A 20,102-nucleotide genomic window follows, 5' to 3' on the forward strand; every position below is an offset into this window, starting at 1 on the left:
TTCTCTTCTCCCAATTAAATATCGAAAATGTGTGCCCTTAAAATTACCAGGTGATTTCCAATTCGAAACTTTGGTTTCCATACTCTTGAGATGGGCAGCCTAGACCCTACTAAGCACATTTAACGACAATATTAATTTGTATTTATGGTGCCGTATTTTCTGCACTAAATCATGAATTGATTGTTGCAACTTATAAGCAATTAACCAATGATAGGTCATCGTCAAACGTAAAAGACAATTTAATCAAAAGCTAATTTGGACAAACAAAAAATCAGTTGTTACAGTATTCTTGATTACACTTGACATTCTTGTAATTCTTAGCTACAACTAAGCAAATAATGGTAATTATTTGCCTTTTGTTTGTTTGTATAGTATAGCATATTCATACAAATTTCTCTAATAATTTTCCTACTAAGGGCCAAAATAAGAGAAATTATATGAAGCTTAATACTCTCGATCACACGTGCAATGTGGCCAGTTCTGTTACAATGCCAACACAAAGCCTTTTGTTTGTTGCTTTCCTGAAAAGTTATGCTCATAGGCCATGGTTCAAATGATCCACTGTACTGAGAATATGCCGAGTACGGAGTACTTAACAAGAGGTACGTAACAAATCTAATCAAAAAGTTGTCACGTTACTAGTTTAGATTTCACAACAGTACTAGTTTGACAATTAGTTCCAGGCGGAAGATGAGGATAACATATTATACAAGAGTTGTAATTCTTGACGCGAACAAAAACCTGCAATCCAATCATGCCCTGCATACAAACACATAAAGAAAGAATAAAAAAGGCCATCAATAAATATTTGGAAGGACTTGAAAAATCTAATGGTTATGTTATTCTATCTAGTGAACTAATCAAATTAGTGACTGTATATCACAAGTGTCAATTAAAACTGCAATCAGTTTCTAATAATGCAATGCTCTAACTTGCTGGCAACCTTAATGCCCTTACAAATGATATTTCTTACAACACAAGTTCAGCAATAAAAATAGGAAACTGTTTTCATTCATTTTCAATCCAACAATATAATAGTATATAAATTAGTATTAAAAGATTTTGATGCGTATAAGCAATCTACCTAAGTTCATTATAAAAAAGGGGATACTTTCTTCACCTTCTTTGGTTTAAAACACTCTTTCTTAAATCACAAATCCCCTAAAATTTCCCTCCTTTCTCAAAGTATGGCTTTGAAGTGGCTCTTAAATTCTGTCTTCACTCACACACTTGTACACGCACCTGATCAGAAACAAGGCCTAACTATCGAGAAAGTTAACTTACAGGCCAAAGAAACTGGTGTTAGCACCTTCCAAATGCCTCTCCATTACCCACGATACAAAAAGGTGGACTATGAGAATATGGAGGAATGGAAGGTGGACATGCTGTTGAATCAGTATGGTCTTGGTCATCACGTCAAGGGTTCCCTTGACACGAAGAGGAAGTTTGCTATGGGAGCATTCCTCTGGCCTGACCAGCTCTGAATCATTCAGTTATTCAACATGGTGCTTCTGAAAGGCCTTTAAGAACTGGAGTTGCCTAGATAATATGGGGACTTACAAGGCCTGTTAACGTTTAAGAAATATATACTACTACCTCCGTCTAGATTTAGTTGTCATGACTCATGACACTAATGCGAATTACCATATCAACGTGACAATTATATCTAGACGGAGGGGGGACTGTCTTATATATATAGGTAATAAAACATAAGTGGTGCTCTCTAGCATGTCTTTTAAGTCCTGTAAGGAGGTCACTCAGTCATTTGGTCCGAGTTGCCCACAGTTTCAGACAACTTAGTATGAAGTTGGGGAGAAAGGAAGGGAAATTTAAAGAGTGTTCTTTAGCTAGTAGATTGTGAAGGAGTTTTTTTGTAGTATATTATACATCATATAAAGTATTACTAGTTTCCTAAAGATGAGCTATATGTGTTGTTTTTCTGTTAATATAACACCTGAATCATACTCAGAATCAGGCAACAACTACAACCACATAAATCAATGAACTTCCAAGAAAAGAAATGGTGTAAAAGAAGCAAATAATAATGAGCTAAAAGGTGCAACTTCCATGCAGCGTAAGAGCACTTATTCCTAATTTGACAAGAAAAGTACAATTATAACAGTTGTACTGTGAGTTTGTGACCATGAATGTTTCTTCACACAAATGACAAATTCCAAACTTTCACAGTTTCTAGAGTCTAAACCAGTCTGATATTGGAAACCAAAAAAGTACTGTATAAAACTTAACCAAGGATACTGGACACCCTCTCCCCAAACAACTATAAATTTATCTCCGAGATTAGACAAAACACCCAATTCGATGGTAATTTCTTACTGTACTTAATAATTTGTGAACGAATTAAATGATCAAAGTTATAAAAAAAACACACACGCACACATTGGCCAGTGGCCACATACAAATGTAAAATACAAAAAAAAAAAAAATAAATAAATAAATAAATTAAAAAAAAAAAAAGCGATAACAGCATAAGAAAACAAACAAATAAATAACAACATTTTCATAATAAAAACAAAACAAAAACAATGAAAACTTTTTTCCCACCATCGTTTCTTTTAGGTAACTGTAATTGGGTTACTGGCAATTTTGCCCAAAGATAGTAAATTAAGGGAAATACTCCGTACTAATAAGGGAGGAAAAAGTTGGTGGAAATTGGACAAGAATTCACATGGTGTTACAATAATAAAGCAATAAACTAATGGTGAAGAAATGCAGGCGGCAAAACTATAGTTTTAGTTTATGTGGGCTCAAATTAAAGATTCAGCCAAAATCCAAAGACCATAAATCCAAAAGCATTCGATACTACCACTATTTTACTCTCATCCTCTCATTCTACCAAAAACAAAATACCCACTAACAGTTGCTGGCTTTTGAAAAATGAGTACTAAAGCAGTATATTCTCCACAATACCAAAAAAGCTCTTAAAAATGACTAGTTCCTTACTTTGGTCTGGCTATAAATTGCTTATATTTTTGGGTTGAAAGGATGGCTAGTTGGCTATCTGTTGCCATTACATAATGCCATGGTCCTAGCAGAATGTTTTTTATGAGATGCCACAATCACTAGAACTAACATTTCAAATCTCATTCCTATCATATAATGTGCAAAGTCAATGGTAGGTAATTCTATGTACTTTGTTATCACTAGTTGGTAGCGAAGTGATCACAGCAACACCGCCCACTACGAATTCTAGGGATGGCGGCTTTGGGAGCAGTGTTTCCTAATATTTTGCTAACAATGATCCAAACCATGCAAATTAATGCTATTGTACACTTGCATATAAATCATCGCAAATTAAGACGATGATGCTAAGGAAGTGATTAATAAAAAAGAAAATGGTTTGAGATTCTAAGCTTAAACAAACGAGTCTTTATGCATGAATTGAATCAAGTGTTCTACTATTATTCAGAAAGAAGCAAACGGTTAAAATTACGACAAGTATATAAATATACAAATGGACATGGCATAAAATAGCAATATAGCATGAAACATACCATGTGCAAGAGGCCTACAAAATTATATAATCTGGTGGATAAGAATGGAGATGGAAGATTTTTACAAATCAAATTCTACTAGTATATGAAGATTGATACGTTTGCCAATTCTAGGAGATAAAATAAAAGTAGCTAGATTGATTATCACCATTTAAAAAATTGAAAGAAATTCATGCACCCTTATTTTAGATAAATCATATTGATACCTAAGAACTCATGTGGACCCATGCAACTGTGAGTCAATACTTAAATAAGTATGCAAATGAATACATGATTACATGATAGCCAACAAGAGAAAAATTTGGTTAGGAATTGTCAATTTATTTTATTGTACGTTTAGCATTATAGTGTGGATGCAATGCAATGCCTAACTTCAAGTTGGAAGTGCATGAAATCAAGATGTTAATGCATCATAATTAATGTAACTAGAAGCCAAAACTAATCAATTTATTAACCCAGAGAGAGACTTGTTAACATTAGTATTTTTAGGGATTGCAATTTGCATAGCAGAAGAGATTTTGAGCGCTTGGGGTATCATTGAGAGGAGCAACTTAGGCAAGCATGAAACATCATATATAATATTGTATAATTATATTGTATAATATGTACAATCCTAAATAAGATCATATATAATTTTTTATTACAATCCTAAATAAGATTTTCTAACTATAATATTGTATAATATTTACTCATGTAAGAATATGATATGACAATGATTTCACAAAAAGACGTTTATAATATTAGTTGGGGTATTATTTCTATCATTATCCCACCTTAGTTAGGGGTATTAGAAAATATAATAGCTTTTTTTAACATCTTAAAAATATTCCACATATGTCAATTAAATCCAAATAGAGAATATACATAATCCCGGGTTTCTACAACAACCTTTCAAGTTTCAAGTACACACCAAGCAGGTTAATGCCCTCCTACACAAAACCTCACTCTAGAATTCAGCTGGGCCAATTGTCATTCCTAACATAATCACAAGCTTGGAGTTATTATAGAATGAAGTATTGATCTACCCTTCATTAAGTGAGTAATTATACAATACATGATTGTATATGCAACTAGAACTAGTATATTGGAATTGGACTATAAACAATACTAACAAGAAAATATGAGCAATTTTGGGTAATATAATATAACAAGAGATTTAATATAAAAATAGAAGTCGTGTAATTGAGGAAGAAGGATGGTCATCTTCCACTATAAGAATAACAAACTTCTATATGAATGAGTGCTTAAAATGTGAACTTGGATTTTAGCTCCTAAATTTCAAGGTGAAGTAAGAAAAAAGGGAGATTAATCCATCAAAAATTGCATTTACGCGTCCCTTTACCTGAAAGGCAGCTAAATATCCCCAACCTTCCGGATGTTGGCAAAGCCTCCTAAGGTGACATGAAGAGGGGCAAAATAAGACAGGAAGAGAGAGAGCACAGTAACTTCTTGATGCTAAACATAATTCTTAGATTTTTTTTATATAACAAGATAAGAGTAAAATTTTAATTACTAGTATTGATTTCCCCGACCAATAGGTGGTTTTTTGTTTGTTTTTTTTTTTTTAAATGAATTTTTAAGTAATAAATCCTGAATGCTTATACATAAAACTTAGGATTACGAAAGAATAATAACCCTATTTAATACGCCGGACCTTAATTGCTAGAACTGTTCCCCCTCAAAGGATCTCTCTGTCTCAGAATTCTTGGTCCAAAATAAATGCCTAGCTTCAATCATGTACCCACAAAGCAACTCCCCTTGAGGGCAGTAAACATGAAGGTAACTTATACCAGAAGGGGTGATGACCTATGTTACTCGGACTCTTCGTTTTACCTCAAGTACCAGTGTCGGACCCTCGACACTCGGACATGGGTATGGCATTTGGACACTTCATTTTAGTTCAAAATCATAGAATTTTTTCACAAAATAGCCGAGTCGGATACTTGGACACATACCCGTGTCGGACATGGGTACCCGAGTCCGTGTAACATAGGTGATGACACATAAACTGTAGACAATATATTGTGTTAATAGGAGTACAATATGCCCCACATCATATGACACACAAATCTTACATCACACAAATCAAAGAAAGAGGTACTCTTACTTTGAAGGAGTCTTCAGTAGCCTCCACATCACAATATCACATTAATACCCAAGGGCAATTATGCCAAATCACACAAATCCCAGGTGTTTTGATCCTCCTATATAAGGGAAGTTACTAAATCCTCAAGGTCTACAATCAATCTTTGAAGTTCAGATAGCATCCAGAAAGTTTTCCCTCTTATATCGTATGACACCAAAAATAGATACAAAAACAATGTATCAACAAAAGCTTCAAAACATGCACCAATCTCCCATATATTACCAGTTTCTTAAGATGCTCATCCCATTTTCTATGACCTGCTCTGTTTTCGCCTTATTATTTTTGCACCCATCTCGGCCTCCCTTTTTCCATTCTCTCATCTCCCACTTATCTACATTCTCATGTCAGCTCTTTTCCCTTGCAGCTGATAAGAACTACATATTCCTGTTATGTAATGGAATACTGGTTTTCATTGCAAAATACTCAAGTGGCTCTGTCGATACTAGCTCACCACCCCTGCCTGAGACAAGTCCTGATAATGACTTGTATTACAAGGCATACAGTCAGACTATGCAATTCTCGATAGGGAACTCTCTCTTGTTGGAGGATGCCGCCACCAATGAAGATGAGAATGAAAATGAATTAGAAGAAAATGAAATCATGCCAAATGAAGATGTAGAGGAAAAACATGTTGTGTATCAGATCACAGATGGAACAATATGGGAAGAAGTGGAAGAAGAAAAGTATGAAGATGTTATCATTAATGATAACAAAGAAAACAAGAAAGAACATTCTGACAGTTGGTCTTATGAAGAGCAAGAAGAGGACAATTACAAGTATTATGCAGAGCAAGAGGACAATTATGAGTATTATGCAGAGCAAGAAGAGGACAATTATGAGTATTATGCAGAGCAAGAAGAGGACAAATATGACTACTATGCAGAGCAAGGAAAAACAGAACAAGAAGAGGAAGCAATTGCCCAGATGAGTACAGAGGAATTAAACAGAAAGTTTGATGACTTCATTAGAAAGATGAAGGAAGATCTCAGAATCGAAGCCCAAAGACAACTTATAGTTGTTTAAACTGATTAGAGATTAATACATGACTTCATTGTAACATAACTTTCTTTTCCTCTTCTGTTATCTTCCATATGTTATAGAGTATAGACATAGATGCTTTTTTTTCATCTTCAATCACGCTTTACTTTAGACCATAGATGTTAGCAAATACCATAATTATGTTGTAGATATATCTTGGTTTGTGTAGTACACTATTATCATAGACAAATCTTCCCTTATTAGTTTTCTTGTCTTCTTGAGACATTCAAGTTTGTACAAAAAGAACAAAGAGAAAGGTAGTCCCAAAACTACAATATACTCCATAATAGGACATTGGAATGTTCAAAAGTTTAAAAAATTGACACAAACCAAGCAAAAGAAAATGAGTTATCTTGGTAAAGACATTAGATGGACATCGTATATTTAATAAATTGAATATCCTCATGACACTAAGCCCCATTTTCCATGATGTTTTCAGATTTAATAGAAGGAATGATGAACAATATGCCTCTGTGATTAATCCCTTCATGGGAAATGCTACATACATCTTTATCAGACATACAATAAACCCAACCAAACAAAGATAGGCAGAGTAGCACACTATGCACAGATATCAGGCACTTATATTGAAAAATGAAAATTCTATGATTATACTAATTTTTTATTGGTTAATTTTGATTTATTTTTTTATGTCAAAATTAATTATAAATGTTTTTTCTTATTTTTAATATTTTTTTATATTTTGATAATTAATTTATGAACTATTTTTTTTAATTTTAGTTATTATAAAAACTAAATTTTGTAAATTAATTAGGGAAAAAAAATTAAAAATCAAACAAATGAATTTTAAAATTTAGATAAATGATTTATAATGAATTTGACATTAAAAAATAAATCAAAATATAACATATTACTATATAAGTATAATGGTAGTCATTTTAAATCAACCATTCAACCTACTTATATAGTCATATACTTCGTCCGATTTGGATTCCACCCCCCCCCCCCCCCCTCCCCCCCAACACACACAAGGGAAATTCCCAACAATCGCATGTTAACCGCTAGTATAATTCCCAACAATCACATTTGGTAAAAAGATTTAAATGTGTGTTGACTACCCATGGAAGACTAACTGAGGTTCCTACCCAAATCCAATTGGCAAAGAAGACTCAAGGTGATAAGTTAGTAACTATCTCTCCTCTCCTCTAATATGCAACAATAGTCTTCAATGCATGCATTAAAAGGATTTTTTGGTCATACAGACAAAAAGAATAATGCTACTCCAACTTCAAAAAAGATTTTTGAAGATAGTTATTCCCGTTTTTCCCCAAGTAGAAATCTCATTAATGACAGGGGAGTATTTCTAATAATTGATATTTAATCAGTAATTCTGGGAAACATTTCTCATACTATAACAAATCTCTTGCTATATGATATTAATGATATTTTTGTGGATCTGGAATAGAAATATAAGAGTGTTCCATATAATACATCAATTATGCAATTGATTTTAATATGATTGTCCAAATATCTTTTTTTGGCCTTAGTTTCAAAATAAAAATATCTTTTTTGGCCTTTTTCCAAACTAAATCACACTTTTTAGATCTTTATTTAATATTTTATCACTTGTCTATTTATCTGAATTTTGAGAAAATAAAGTAGTATAATCAATGTGAAGTGTAGTCATTTTTTAGGAGCTTTTGACTCATCTTTTTAAAATTCTAATATAATGTGACAATAGTTCAAATATAAAAAAAAAAAAAAATAAATGAAAACCAATGTGGCTTGTCTCCCTAACCTTAACCCCTCCAGAAATGCCAAACTATCACAAGTCATGAGGCTAAGGCTGGTCAAGCCAAGTCATGTTAATCCCTCGACTTTATTAATTGTCCCTCCTTATTTTTTTTCACCTATATAAGTTTTTTTAGTAGTTTTTATTCTTTTTTAGCTCAGTAACACAAGTTAGTCTTGCAAATTTCAGCAATTGAATCATGTTGACAAATTTCAATTCTAGATATGTGAAAGCCTTACTAAATATAAACAAGGCTTTATGTTACATAAAAGCATAATGCTACAATTCATGTATGAATGTGTGATGCACACTTGGGATGTACCAATTTTTTGGGTATAGTTGGCTTTTAATTTGATGCTTCAAAATCTATCCTAAAATCAATCATACGTTCATAGCCATAAAAGTAGAAATGATTGCTAATTTAAGTCAAACACGAACTCAATTTTCATTTGCAAGCACAAATCACACAAAAGTTCGCAAAAACATGCAACCATTAAATATACTAAATGATAAATGTCAACCAGCTGTAAAAAACAATTAAGGATACGTGATACTAAGATTTCAACAATCTAAATTGCTAGTCAGAATCTATTAGTCCACATGTTCAAGTCATGGTTGGTAAAGAGAAATAATGGCTGCTGATAACATAAATTCCATACGTCATTTAATTAAAATATTACATAGATACGTTTAAATTATATTAATGTCGCTTATTATGATTATAATATAATGTATATCATTGAACGATTGAAAATCCTGAAGTAATATGAGCCACGATAGCAGTGAGTGACATGGCTTAGTTAATCTTCAGACACAAGGGCAGTTTATATACTGAGTGATTAAAACCACGTCCAAATCATTAGAAATACTATATACCCATAATACAACCAAGTTCAATCATAGTGTCAACATTGTCAAACTATATATGATGATTTATAAGAATTTAATAATTTCACCAGACTGTTTACTCAGCTCATAACCTGTTTGAGTTGTTTCAGTGATTAATAGATATTTCAATTTTATTATGGATGGTGACCTTGGTGTAGGAGTTATAACATGATCTCTCCATAAAATGGCACGAGGGGATTTTGTAGATGAACAGCTAGGAATACATAGAAAGAGGAGAGTGAGGTTTTTTTAGACTATTTTTGTTTGCTAATTTGTGTGTTATAATTGAAGGTTTTTTGAGACTATTTTAGAGAAGAACCTAATTTTTAGGAAATGGCAACATTACCAAACCCGAATTCTAACTCAATTACTAGCTATGTTACTTGAGTTGAGTGTACAAATCTAAGTATCCAGCATGTAAAAATAAGAAATTTCAAACATGAAAAATACTACCTTAAATTTAGAAACGGATTCAACAAAGAATACATGGAATTTATTCCTGTTTTAAGATGAGTTTTTGCATGAATTTTGACATAGAAATACATAAACAAACATTTTAAATAGACTTTTTAATTGTAAATTTTTGTTAAAATGCTCATCTTAAACCTATTAGTGAGCACAAATAACACATATTCTTCTTTTCTTTCCTTTAATTGCTACATTTCGTAAGTGATTATGTGAGTAAGGATTCCAAATCCTTGTTAATAAAAAGATTAAATGAGGAGTCAAGGTAAATTAATATAAAGATTATAGGTTAAAAAAAAAAAAATTAAACCAACTCCAACAACTTGGAAAATGAAATTAAAAGAGACATTTTGAGTTTTATATTCTTAACCTTTTACTAGAATACAAGAAACAAGGTGCATGCAGTGATGAAAATATTTTATAATTTCTTTTCTTTCATAGATAGGCTTATAAAATGTACCAAATCGGAAAACTCCTTGAAGACTAGGCACAAGACGCTCCTTTTTGTTTGCTATCTTACGTATGTTACTCACACTCTTCACTTTATTTCAAGTACTCATATTTGACACTTGACACTTGACCCTTGGATGGGTAGGATACTTTGACAGCTTGACACATTTTTAACAAAATTAAGAAAAGATTTCACAAAATGTTGGACATAGGCACCCAAGTCCAAACAACATAGTCTATTACTCTATTATACATGTATCAAATACAAGGTCAATAACGCACCCATAAAATAAGTATAAACAAGTATCAAAGCCAAATCTTAGATAATCATAAAGTAACCAGACACAAATAGGAATAATATAATCCAACTAAATACAGTAAAAAGTAAAAAAAATCCAAGTTCTTATTCACATCAAGAACAGAAGAAAACAAATCAACATGCTCCAAGCTTTCTGGATCATAAAAAAAGTAAAACTAGAAACAGTTTATCAAAATCATGTTTACTGTTGTAATACTATACAGTTTCCTTCCTTTTGCCGTGGGGGAAAGGGTACAGATGCCGTTCGCACTAATTATTGATTTCCTCCTACAAGGTTAAGTGATTTGGTACTTGGTAGACGTCTAGTCTAGAAGATGATTTTGGATATGATTCTTGGCATTGACCATCATGATTGGGAGACAAGGAAAAAAATGATTGTAAAATAATTGACCCACTTCTACAATGGAAATCAAGGACAATCAAGGACATCAGCACATCATGCGAGCTACACGTGGTTACAATGGAATTCAAGTATGCTGAGGCAACATTAATCACTATTTTCACAAATACTTACAATAGTATAAATTTTTTACTTAATATATATTGCTAGAAAAATAGTGTCATAGAACTCAAAATCATTTAGGGTCCAAAAATTTAACTCCCTGAAAATAGTCAAGTCTTTGGTTTTTTACGGAACTGGTTTTTTTCATGATCTCTAATGCACGTCGGTAATGTCATTCTCACATAGCTTGTTTTTAGGTCTAGTGTTGTAGAAGCCAAAAATTACTATGAGATACAAACAAAAATATTTTTTTAGTGAATATACAGATACACATCTTTAGTGCTCTACATCGTATAACTTTCTCAATATAATATCATCAACATAGCTACCCGTGTAATAAACAAGACTAAGTTCCTATTCTATTCTTATTTCCCCTTATTTCTGGAATAGTAAGTTCTAATTGTCTAGTAAGGATTAATAAGTCCAAACAAGATTAATTATTACTTTCTCCATGAAACACCCTTTAGTAATCACTAACTACAACTACTACTGCAATACTGCCCTAGTTTGTGTCCGGCCATTGAAAAGGTTATAGAACTATAGAAGGTTCAAATATAAGCTACCTCATCCCCAACTATCAGTCTCACTCTCGTCTCTAGTCAGATGAGACTACTAGAGAGGATTCACTGAATCCCCTTCAATAAGTACCCACACTATCCTGGGTCACCCTACAAGCTGAAATCTAATGAATCTCCACAATTCTGTGCCCATACACTGGCCTACTAACAGTTACCTGATTGCAACTTATGTTAGGCTCAAGTCCAAAGAACTCAATGATTAGGGCATAATCAAATATGGCTCTTCCACAACTTCAAACAAGACGCCACAAATAGAACTGCTGACCCTCACATATATTATGAATGGGTTGAAGAAAAAAGAAAAGATAGATAGTAAATAGCTTCATGGACCCAGAACACGTCATCAACTTTACAATAAGAGACGGGAAAAATAATGTGCTATCCAAAATATATTTGGACCTCTATTCAGTCAGCAAGCTTAGAAGAAGCCACTATTACCTCTTTCAATGTAATTCTCCCTAGAAAATTATTAGACTTCTAGACTCTAAAGTGTACGCTCTTAAGCATGTTTTCAAATTACTAACAACACTAGACAAATATGGCAAGTATCTTAACCTATGTATTGACACCTATAGCATGTGTATTTTAGACAACATAACATGAAACAATATAGCATTAATTATGTGAAATGAAACACAAGCAGGTCGACAAATTTGCCTAGGAAGTTTGGTTCTTGGAGGAAAACAAAACAATTTATGCAGCACATGAAGCATTAATTGCTGAGATGATGAAAGAGATAGATCTTCTTCGTCTACTTACTTAGTAAAGCACAGGTGGCTGAAGAATCCATCACATCTTTATACTTGTCTGGATAAATCCTCAATTGGTTTCATTTTCAGCATCTTCTGTAGTTTTTTAATCCAAGTTCTTCCACACTGGGTCCCTGTGTTAACGGTTAAGTCAATCTAAATATGATTCAGACTCATGTCTATTCTATGCATGACTGCAATTCAACAATGTAGAAGACAATGGGATAACCCCTTCAAATTAATGCTTATTTTAGTTACATGGCAAGACCACCTGTACCTGTTTGTAACGGAACTGGAGACAAGGAAAAATAGTCCATCAAAACGACATCAAACGAGACATTTGGGACATGCCTGTGAGAAAGAGGAGAATTTAGGGGGGAAACTCAAAATAAAGAGAACCATTAAGTACATTCCATGAGCAGTTAATAAGTTAATAATTATGCAGTATAAACAAAACTAAACAAAAATACATTTAGCTGGGGAAGAATTTTCCATACTGAAAGTAAGACCTAAATAACACTGTTCCTGAAAGCAATATAATAGACAACAGAGAAAGCTTTTTAAACCTATCAACCAGTGATGTCCATCAGCACAGTAACATAGTTTGTCTCTTTCTTTAATTTGGCATTAAACCTCATTATTATGTGGGATCCATGAATAAACAAGTCCTTATAACCACCGGAATGTTATAGTTTAGTCTTTAAGCAATAGAAAATACTAGTGAACATAATTAAATCATGGAAAATTTAAATCTAACTCCCAAAAACTAATCATAATGATCCACAACTACATCAGTGAACAAATATGGATTAACCAGATCAATTTTTGGCAGAATAGAAGTTCATCTCAGCGGAAGTCAAGAAATAATAATAACAGATGAAGCTATTAGTATTATAGAACAGCACACTTAAGATATCTCTATGTAAATGAAACCCTGCTGTTGCTACAGAATGCAAGAAGTTTCAGAAGTATACATGATGCAGTTTTTCCAGAAAAATATATGTTTAAATTAAAAAAGAGACCCACTCTTTCTTGACAACCATAAAAAATACTACCTCTGTATCATATTGTTTGCAACAAATGAGTTTGCAAGGACTCCTAGGCAAAATTAGTTTGTATATGTTAAATGGAGAGAGAAAGATAGAGATGCATGTGATGAGGAAAGAGATAGATAGAAATCACAACTAAAAAAGGAGGAAAAAAAAAAAACATTTGTTGCAAATAATGTGAAACATTCATTTGTGACAAACATCGCAAATAATATGAAACAAAGGTTGTATAAATCCTGCCATCTTTAGATTTTGGTTTCAAAGCCTTACACTATGTTTGGATAACAATAGTGAAGGAAAAGGGAGGAGAAGGAAAAAGAGGGAAGGGAAAGGGAGGTGAGGGGGAGGGAGAAGGGAGCTTCCATTTTCCATCTAAATCTCTCCAACAATGGAGAGATTTGGTTTATTAAAAGGGGAAGGAAAACGGATCCTTCCAATTCCCTCCCCTTATCTCCCTGCATTAGCTATCCAAATAAAGGATGATGCATCCTTCCTTTTCTCTTCTCTTCTCCTCCTGCCATTTCTCTATATCCAAACATAGTGGTAATGATTTCAGACAAAAAAAAATTCAAAGTAATGCAAGATATGAAACTTAGAAAAAGAAAAGGAAAAAAGAAAAAAGAATAATAACATAAGGCAAAAGCTTCACTTGCGCACTGAATCCATCCACCCAAACAACACTCTGCCAAATAAAATAAAATTTGAAACATATCAATTTGCTGGATAGAGGAGTAACAAATATATTATTAGCAAACTTCCTCAGCTATCATTCCAACATGACATGGACGCCAACAATTTATTTTCATTATGATTTGTGCAGCATGCAGTCCCTCAATATTAATAACTCAGTTACAACTCAATGCCCAAATCACAACAAGAAAGCAAAAAATATCATCAGCCCTCCACGGAATAATATATCAAAGGAGATCTGTAATGTAGACGATATGTGCATTTTATACCCCCTTTTTAGATGGAGGAACTTGTACAATAACATATCTCCAAGTTCATTAGTTACATGCACGAAGTATTTCTTAGTTCCATCAAGCAAAAAACAGTACAGGTAAGTAACAACATAGCCCATCAACTTAAATGTAACACCTAACACTTAAGCATCTGCAAATGCTAGCATATAATCTAACAAATTAGAACAGGCGCTCTTACATTGGATTTTTGATGGCAAGTACTCCTTTGACAAGAAGGAAAGTGAGTGGACAGACAATGCTTCAATCTCAAACTTTACACCTTTATCCTGCATCCTCTCTAGTTCCAGTCTTAAATGGCAAAAGAGAGGAAAAAGAAGTCATCAAACACTGAGACATATTAATGACAGATTACAACAGCTTAGACTAAGTGGTGAAAGATACCTCCAATGTGGCTCCTCATGCTGCAGGTAACACCTATGTAACAGTGCTTCAATTTTCTTCTTATCTAATGGAACAAAAGAAGCAGGAAAGTTAAAGTATTCTGCATATAGATTAAAAAAACAGGAAAATAAATAAATAATAAATAAATAAATTTTGGGAAGTCTTACTACTTGATTGTATAAAAAATATGTTTTCTATTTACCTTCAGTAGTCAAGGGAAGGAGACACTGTGAAGGAAAAGCATAATTTTCATAATCAGATGTAAAAACACCAAGCCAGCAGATATCCGGTACGCAAAGAAATTCCACATCATACGCCATTTCCTAGGAAATCAAATAGAAATGTTTACAATTTAAAAAGGAATGAATCAATCAAGACTATTTGACCACAAAAGTGCAATTAGAATAGGCAATTAACATAATATTTTGCAAATACCACTATGCCTTATTGCCACATGCACCACATAAAAGCAATTGGCACCAGCTATAGAAGTTACTAACCAGTGAGCCAAATCGATAAGTGGCCAAGATGTCAAACCCATATGGATCAGAATCCACCAAGCAATATATAGGAACGTGCAGCTTCTCAGTAAGGAGGCGCAAAAATCTGAAGGATGAGTAAATTCATGCATATCATGAAAAACCAATGAGTGGCATCATCAATCGAGAAAATAAATCATAGAACTTAAATCAGAAACTGACAAATCATTTTTAACATTGCACACTATCAAAAGGCTAAAAGATACCTTCTTGTAGGAACATCTGGGTATCCACGCCCCTGCAACAGCTACAATTAAAAACTAACCCTTAGAAGAAATAAAAACATGAGCTTACTTCATTCCCAACTTACTGTAATGACAATGCATCGATTGTGGCTGCAAAACTTATCATTCGCCAGTCTCTGGAAAACTGGAAGAAAGGTTCATTTATTATCACAAGGATGAGTACCCCAGAGTTTATCACGGAAGAATATTACCTGACTCCTTCTCAACAACTAAGATGTATTCAGCAAAACTAAGAATATCTAATCCAATAGTCAAGAAAAATCTTACTATTTAGCACACTTATATATTCTGCCAAAAGATTGATTAAACAGGCCAGCATCTAATGGAAACATGCATATCATCATGTCAATATTCAACTCATAGCTAAGATATTGCATTTATGGATATCATGAACATCTTCAACTTGGACAGGAACAGGTTGAGCCTGAAGCAAAACAAGATTTGCATATGAATATAAATCTTTATTCCATGAAATGACATAGTATACCAAGGAGGCAAGGACACTTACAATATTAGGATTAGTTATGCAATCAAACTTCTTTCCGTCTTCAGAAAACCTAATCCAGCCCATCACCAACCTAAGAACGAGTTAAGATGAACATGCTATTAAAGTTCACAAAATGCTATTAGCATGACTTATACTTTGGAAGAAGAAACTAATGTCTTGATGCCAGCAGATGTCAAAATTAAGGATGTCTATGTAACTATTTGTCAGCGCATTGATCTTAGGTGTTTTTTACCAGCCCATTAATATTGGATTAGGAATGATGCCAAGAACTAAGGAATAAAGCAAGATTGCACTTCTTAAGTGATTGTCAGTATTGTCAATGCTGCAGCGGCGCAGAATAACTCCACCATGAAAGAGAGGAGGAAAAGTGGAAATTGAGTAATAAGCAATAAAAAGGAAGATATCCGGTTTAAATTATAGATTAAACTTACCCTTTTGCGACAGATACCTGCAAGACAAGGGATAATAGAATTATGAGTTATTCTAAAGACTTGGAATGTACAAGTCACTTCTCACTGACAAAGAACACAAATCAAAAGTTATTGTGGATGAGCAGCGTGAAGCCATGGTACCAAAGATAATGTAATCAACTAATACATATCAGCTATAAGCCACTAGAAACAGACATGCACAGAGTGATATCAGAGAAAAAATACAACAGTGAATGAGTGCCATGATACCACAGTACACAATATAATTCCTGCAAACATAATCGTCTACAATATTGATAATTTCAAGTCATAAAATTTAGCCGCTTTGTTTTAAAGTTGGTCTACAGTAGCTTCTATATCCAAGTTATAGGAGTAGCTGAGCCATATCTGAAAAGAGAAATATATTGACGAAAGAAGAAAACAAGGTATACTCACTACATTTAAATTGTGGCGACTACACTCAAGGAGTATGCATATATCATTTATGGCACGATCTACAATAGACTGATCTGCACAGACAATAGAAGTACCTTATTAAGAATAGTGACCCTTAGCTTCCAGCTTTCCAATGAAATTAAAAGAGAAACAACACAAGTGGAGAGATTTGAAGATAATCATTAATAAGAATTGTCTACTGCATTTATAAAACCAGGTCTATAGTATTTCAAGGGAAAGAGATAGCTGAAATTCTAAACGAGTGTGCACTCCAATACTGGAGAAAAGAATGATTCAGTTACCAGACTGGTGGTAGAAGCATCTTTGAATAAAATATATTAGTAAAAACCACAGCAGCCTCAGCAATTCTATATTAAGTTTTCATACTGGAACCACACCTGAAAATAAAGATGGATAAGTATAATATATATCTCGTTTTGAAGCATGTTTGTTTTCTTGTAGAAGCTTCTGAACTATTAGCAACACCCTTAGCAAAACATCTGGTGGAAAAGTAAAGTGAAATAGATGAATGGAATGTGAAGCAGAGTCCGATAATAATTGTAACAAAACATCTGTAAGCAATAAGACTATTATGTTCTGAGAATAAAGGTTACCTATCCTGTGAGCATGTGGTTGCCTTCGCAAGGTAAGTACCTCTGTTCCTACTGGCAAATTGGAGCTGCATAAACTGCATACAGCAATAGAAATAACATAAACATGAAAGTATCATGAAAAATGCACATCCTCCACCACGGAAAATATTTAGTGTGAAATAATAGTCAGTTAAGTGATTCCAAGAGCATATGATTGACAACTAATTTTTAAGATACCATGAAACTTAAAAAGATCTTAATAATTCTTGGATAAAGAGAACCCTAAATCCGCTTCCAATTCATTAGATAAAATACATAATTTCTAGCTTCAGTCGTGTTCAAAACCACAATGCCAGAACTTATTTTACAAAGAGCTTGTTCAGTACATGGTTCTACTCAAAACATGAAGTTTCAGTTGCTCTCATATGCGCAGTTTCCACAGAACAGCAAAATATAATTGTGCTACAGTGTTTTTACTAGGTAAGACCACAAAGAACAATGTACAAGTAATTTCTAAAAACATCCAGATTGATTTAAAAAAAAAATCTCATCAGCCTTATATAAACTCCTCGTGTACATGACATAAAGTTCCATTGTTTCAAAAATTAGAACATATACGGAGTTATAACAATTTAATTGAAGTCAAAATCACTAGTATACTACTAAATACAGCTTTGAAATCATAAATAAATCAGCAAGTCCAATCAAGTTGTAAATTGTCAATGTATCTTAAAAGGAAACACAAGCTTGGTCTTCAGCATTGTGCATGAAACTAGAATCTCCGAAGAAAGGCATATATTCACATGGATATCAACTCAACTATCAATTACATGTACTTATAAATCAACATATAATTGAATAATTCGAAACTTACACAATAATGAATAAAAAAATAAATTAAAAAGAAACCGAATCAAATCCATTAGCATACCTAATCAAGTTGCACTATGTCAAACTTTCATGAATACAAGCAAAAGATCAACCTTCCAAATTGTTTCTAAATAAAAAAAAAAACTCCGAAAAACGAGTAATTAAATCAATAATGCAAAAAATAAATCAACAATTGCATGAAAAATTAAAATAAAACCAGACCGCATCCATCAGCGTGTTGAATCAAGCTGCATTTAGTCAAATTCTCTACAAATCCAAATCATATTCTCGTATCTAGCATAATGTCCAAATCGCAAGCACCAATTCATACAAGTATAAGCTCAATCAACAACATATATTTCTAAAATTCTAATTCCACAAAAATTGAAACCTAAATCGAAAATTATAGGACGAAATTCAGAAGTTGTACCAATTTTCAGCGGAATTCGTGCAATAAGTTCTGAATTTATTGATCGAAACCACTGGAGATCGTCCATTGCAAATATCTACGAGAATCGAACGACTAAAATCTGCAACAACAACAAAAAATCAAAAACAAAATGAGGATGAGGATGAAGATGAATAAACTGAAATTTTGGAATTCAAATTATGGAGTACAAAATTAGGGTTTCGATTATGAGAATTAAGAAGGGATTTACCTCTGATTTTGTAAAGCAAATCGCTGGGTTTTGGAGTTGAACGCTTTCCCTCCATTTTCTATCAGTGTTGAGAGTTGAGTGAGTAATTTTAATTGGAAATTGAATTGAATATGAGGTATTTATACTCTCTAATTTCTTCTACCGCTGAGTTTTATGTCGTAAAGACAATGGGCCTATTAGCGAGGTTCATTTAAGTGGGCTGACACTTTCTCTGAATTTGCCCAATTTGGGCTGTTGATATATACTGGGCCATTGTACAAACATTTTTTTTTTTGTGGAGAAACTGAGAACTATAAGAGTAATGTAGACAAAACTTGATTCGGAGTTTAAAGTGTCACCCTCAAACCTTAACTAAGTAAACTAACTAAGTAAACTGATTGGCATTTACTATAAATAATAAATATACTTGTAATCTACACTCTTTAAAAAGTGAAAAATTCACGGAACAGTTCCTTATGAACATGGGACAGTGGTCCTTCCGCAATTACCCTTAGCTTGGGATGCTATTTACTAAGATTATAAAGGGCCGGCGTGGAGGGGTAGGCCTCGAATGTGACATCCATAAGAGGAGGACGACAATGGAGGGAGAAATCGAAGAAGAGAGGTTAGTATTTCTGGGTTCAAAGTTCAATCTATTTTGTATCGATTTGAAAAAGACGGAGGAGAAATACGGTGGGAAGTGCTTTGAATTATCGTTTGACCCACCACTGGTGGAGGTGGCGTGGAATACTAACATTCACGCCACCTCTGATTTCCTGCCTTTAGGTATGTTTTAATCAGATTTAATTTTAAGACTGGCTTTTCTCCTTCATCTACAATTTTGCTTCTGTGTTCTACGACTTCTAATTCAAATATACTTCTAATTGGTGGGGAATTACAGGATCCTTCGTCACTATATTGTTCTATGCATGCCTCGAGAGAGGTGTATAAGCTAATTCCATAATTTAGTGGTCCTAATGGTGATATTAAGAATATCATAATTAAATTAGCTAATGCTACTATTCCAAGA

At 33.3% G+C, this 20,102-nt stretch overlaps 1 protein-coding gene across 2 annotated transcripts; it reads right to left on the bottom strand.

The window, feature by feature from the left end:
* Positions 1-283: 283 nt before the first annotated feature.
* Positions 284-19,168, bottom strand: LOC145627455 (meiotic recombination protein SPO11-1-like). Of its 2 annotated transcripts, none has more exons than XM_081679841.1 (18): positions 19,094-19,168; positions 18,865-18,964; positions 17,586-17,659; positions 17,370-17,471; positions 16,972-17,045; positions 16,537-16,553; positions 16,106-16,175; positions 15,981-16,021; positions 15,789-15,832; positions 15,663-15,721; positions 15,559-15,590; positions 15,314-15,419; positions 15,016-15,136; positions 14,814-14,877; positions 14,611-14,720; positions 12,678-12,751; positions 12,411-12,534; positions 284-759 (listed from the first exon to the last, which is right to left on the bottom strand). In XM_081679841.1, exons 1-16 carry the CDS (start codon positions 19,146-19,148, stop codon positions 12,717-12,719), a joined length of 1,104 nt encoding a protein of 367 aa, XP_081535967.1. In that variant the 5' UTR covers positions 19,149-19,168; the 3' UTR covers positions 284-759; positions 12,411-12,534; positions 12,678-12,716. The 2 variants fall into 2 exon arrangements, with proteins under 2 accessions (XP_081535967.1, XP_081535968.1); XM_081679842.1 differs by having other exon boundaries at positions 12,411-12,556.
* Between the last annotated feature and the right edge of the window lie 934 nt (positions 19,169-20,102).

This window comes from Chenopodium album, chromosome 4 (genome assembly GCF_948465745.1).
Source record: "Chenopodium album chromosome 4, dcCheAlbu1.1, whole genome shotgun sequence".
Lineage (NCBI taxonomy): Eukaryota > Viridiplantae > Streptophyta > Magnoliopsida > Caryophyllales > Amaranthaceae > Chenopodium > Chenopodium album.